This window comes from Nannochloropsis gaditana (genome assembly GCF_000240725.1).
Source record: "Nannochloropsis gaditana CCMP526 unplaced genomic scaffold scaffold629, whole genome shotgun sequence".
Classification (NCBI taxonomy): Eukaryota; class Eustigmatophyceae; order Eustigmatales; family Monodopsidaceae; genus Microchloropsis; species Microchloropsis gaditana.
Window position 1 is genome coordinate 4,548 of NW_005803324.1, and position 4,053 is coordinate 8,600.

A 4,053-nucleotide genomic window follows, 5' to 3' on the forward strand; every position below is an offset into this window, starting at 1 on the left:
TGATTCCACCCCGCATATTCATGGCAAATTTTACAGCGTTTTCGCGATTCAATGAGAGGGCAGGTGAGAATATTATACGCGGACGCAGACCCTCGATGTCGATGAAAAGAAAGTAATGTGAGGGATGACCCGCCTCCCACCTTGAGGAAGTCCTCAAATTCGACCGCGGAATGTCCTTTGAACCATATGCACATGTTTTTTCGAAGAAAAGTCACTGCCGACGGACAAATGAATGTCTGCCTCGCCTCCATGTCTTGGTAGGACATTTTTCGAGTCTTTCAGGAACTAATGGGGAGTCACGCGTGGAACGTTTCTGTGGCACAGCGACGAGGCCGACGCCACCGGTGCAGGAAATTTGGTCCCTGGGCGTATATATATATATATGTATTTCCCGCTTTTACAATTTGCCGTGTGTCCACTAGTACTGATGAGGAAAGTGTACGCTTGGAAGCTGAGCCTCCAGAGTGAGGCTGGACATTTCTGTGGTTGGCGTTTATTACCGATTTATGTAGCTAGCGGGAGCGTGGCTTACCTCCCTTGACGCCGAGACATAATCCTTGCTTTTCCATCCATTGCTGAGGAAACTTGCGCTCATCACTTTTCACCTCTCTTCTCCTCCAGATCAAAAGCTGTCTTCTTCCTATAATCGGTGCGTCACAAAAATGCTGAAGGTGGCAGTTCTAATCCTCAGCCTGGCCTCCTTGGGGCTCTCGGCTGCGGATGAGCTTGTCCCGACGAGAGATACCACATCGAGCCCTAGTGGGAGCCTACGGGGCAGCAACAGCATCTTGAATGTGACGAATGAATCAGAAGTAGAACCCCGTCGGGTGCCGGAGGAGTTTTCATGCGTCGGGAGCATATGCACGACCCTCGCGACGGTGAGGTTGTCTCAGGCCGGTCCTGAACAGAAGCAGGAGGCGCTCGAGGTGCGTCATCGTGGCGATGCCGAGCGAATCCCACGCACGATGAAGGCTGGAGACGTAAAAAGTGCGTCTACCAGCCTGAGCCCAGTACCCGGGATTGCCGCTCTGGAGACGTCTGGGCGAGGAGGGAAAGCCCTCGGAGCCGCCGACGGCCCCACGTGTAAGGGCGTGAAGTGTCTGATGCCCGCCATGCCACCCATGGTCGCCCAGCCTGTGGCTCAGCCCCTGGCGCCTAGCAACGGGGTCGTAATGGAGGAGCGCAACGATACGAATGCCAACAGCACCAGCAGCATCACCACTACCACCACCGCCGCCGACGGCACCACCATCTCCTCCTCCCTCATCTGCACCAATAGCCGGTGCGTGCTTTGCAGCGAGGGACTGTGCAAAGTCGCCGAACCCGACATGCAAGGGAACAGCACCGCCTTGAGCATGACTGGGCCTGGCACACGCGTGGAGATCACCTGCAAGGACAGCGTGTGCGTGACCGTGACGACGGAGCGCGCGGCCAACGGCACGCTCTCGTCTACCACCACCCAAGCCACCACGAAAAGCGTGCCTTTCAGGGGGACGACGACGAAGAGCGGCGAAGGGATCGGCGACAGTGGCTGATATTATGATGGTGTCCCTTTTTTAAAGCGGGCGCTCGGCAGCCGCCAAGCGGCAGTGTGCAGAGGAAGGGTACAGGAAAAATGTATGTCGGGTTCATACTTGTCTTATCTTAAAAATGACTCGGATCGAGAGAGAAGAATCTTTGCATGTATACATGGAAAAGTAAAATTATCGTCATCTCCTGATTTCGTTTCCGAGCTCTCGTCGTATCTCAGCCTCCCAAGCTGTCTCATTGCTTTTGCCACAGCCTGCCAACTGCGTGTTGCAATTTGTCCTGTAAATAGGCGTCTGTGAAGAATTCTGGCCTTTCTTGACTTTCCCATTTAAAAAGTCTTTATTGAAAAAGTGTTCTCCAACATGGCGTATTCTTGGCTCTCGAATTAGAAATAGGCCCTCTGAGGCAAAGAACAAGAAGGCGGAAGACATGCAACGGTCAACCGTAGACACTACACTCGGAGCTATTCGCCCTCTCATCTGAGCATGGTTTCAACATTTTCTAAGGCTAGGAATGACGCACAACGAGAAAAGACAACATTGGCTTAAGGAAGGCGCGATTGGTCTCGGCACAGGGGTCCTATATGGTGTCACGGTGAGTTTTATTGAGATCGTCAAGCTTGTCCCGCGCCCTCGGCCCATTCCAGGGTCTGCAAGTTCATTTATGGATGGCAAACATACAAAAAGCGTGAAAAAGCACACAGAGGGATTCGAAGCTATAGATTTATATGCTAAATCTTGTTTTGTTCCTGGATTTTGCTAAATCACCATCCTCTTGCGGCCCCAAAACTGCGCGTAGTCGGTCGCCGTGGGCCATCCCTTCGACACGATCAAGACCAAAATGCAAGCTCAAGAAGGATTCATAAAAGGCCCTGGGATGGTAAGATCCTTCAGCACCGTATTGAAGACGCAGGGTCTACCGGGGTTATACAAGGTGAGACGTGTGAGAGGCCCTAAATTTCGTACGCTGAGTATGTAGACGAGAGGGCTCAAAAGAAAAGCAGCTTTCATCCGCAATGTGTATGTTTATGGTACGATATATATGCCTGCTTGTTCCCTATAGGGTGCGCTTCCTCCTCTCCTCGGCAGTGGAGTCTATCGCTCCACCCAATTCGCCGTCTTCGAGGCCCTCTATACCAAATGGGACAATGAGGTGAGCAACGATGGATGGAGAATCAGAGGAAGGAGCAGTATGGCATGCGAAACATGACGTGATGCGATTATCCTACAATACTTCCTGCCCTGCTAATTGCAACCGACTGAATTAGTTTGATCTACGTACCTCCAGGTGGGCCGGGAGGAAATCCCACACACGCAGGGGGTCCAGGTGCGGGTGGTGGGTGCAGCCGTGGCAGCGGCCACGGCGCGGTCGTTGTTGGAATGCCCTATAGAGTTTGCGAAGGTGGCGAGACAGACGGGGCAGGACTGGAAGCTGGGGCAGGTGTACAGGTCTGTGCGGAGGGAACCAGGGAAAGGCGAGGAAGGAGGATCGGGGAGGCTGGAGGGTTTACAAAGCTCTTATGCCTCCCACATCATCTCTTCGTCATCACCACTCCCTCTCTCCACGCCCATCACACGTCTCTCTTCGCCAGAGGCTTCGGCTTGCAGCTGGGCCGCACAGGAGGCGTAATGACCACGTATTTCGTCACCGTCGACGCGATCCGGTAGAGCGCTGTTCCCACCCCTCCTGTCCTCGCCTCCCCTCCGTATGATGACAAATTGACGCTCTAGGAATCAAACGTTTGGAATGAATACTGAGTCCGTATGTCTGGCCCCATTCACACCGCCTTTCGTTTCCCCCTTTTGGAACACCCCTCCTCACTCTTGCCCTTTTTATCCGCTTGATCTTCTCTTTCAGACGGCATCATCCTTCGGTGTTCGAGACCAAAATTGGGCAATTTCTCGCGTCAGCTGGTGCGGCAACGTTCGGCTTTTGGGTAGTCTGGCCGCTTGAAGTGCTGAAAAACCAGGTCACTGGTCCTCTTAGGCTCTTTTCCTCCCCGTTGTCCTCGTGGCAGTCCCTTTTCCTTGTGTTATTTTCCTCCTTCTCCCCAGTCCATTTCTACCGTATTTTCCTCCGTTGTACTCGTAGCTCCGTCCTATTCTTTGGCTAATCCCAGTCCAAGCTCTTTCAACAGAGCGAGATGAACCCGAGGGTCCAAACTCACCACCGACGCACTCCGATGTTTCCAATGTACCTCTTCCCCATTTCCCCGCCTCCTCCCCCTTTTCCTCTTTCTAGGTTCAAGCCGGCACCCCCGTGGGTCCGCGGGGCAGGGAGGCCACCCTGGTCGACAGGGTGCTGGCCCTTGGGAGGGGGGGCCTCGCGGGGCTGTACAGGGGAATCTTGCCCGGTACGGAGCTCTGAGGGAGATGGATCAAGAAAGGGGGACGGCGGGGTCGCAGAGGAGGATGCGCAGAGCGAAAAGAAGAGAAGACCACTCGCGTTTTATGCCGCCCTTGTAGACCCACTCACGTCTTCTCCTTCCGGTCCCGTCCTCTTTCCTTCCCTCCCTCCCTCCCT

The 4,053-nt window shown here is 54.0% G+C and overlaps 2 protein-coding genes across 2 annotated transcripts; both read left to right on the forward strand.

Annotated features, from left to right (window-relative positions):
• Positions 1-662: 662 nt before the first annotated feature.
• NGA_0198600 (uncharacterized protein) lies at positions 663-1,535 on the forward strand (the record flags this gene model as incomplete). Its single annotated transcript, XM_005854087.1, has 1 exon — positions 663-1,535. One exon carries the CDS (start codon positions 663-665, stop codon positions 1,533-1,535), a length of 873 nt encoding a protein of 290 aa, XP_005854149.1.
• A 499-nt stretch (positions 1,536-2,034) lies between these two features.
• Positions 2,035-3,897, forward strand: NGA_0198700 (uncharacterized protein; the record flags this gene model as incomplete). The annotated part of the gene is made up of 7 exons (XM_005854088.1): positions 2,035-2,124; positions 2,329-2,463; positions 2,593-2,682; positions 2,818-2,978; positions 3,122-3,193; positions 3,388-3,499; positions 3,772-3,897. Exons 1-7 carry the CDS (start codon positions 2,044-2,046, stop codon positions 3,895-3,897), a joined length of 777 nt encoding a protein of 258 aa, XP_005854150.1. The 5' UTR covers positions 2,035-2,043.
• Positions 3,898-4,053: the final 156 nt, after the last annotated feature.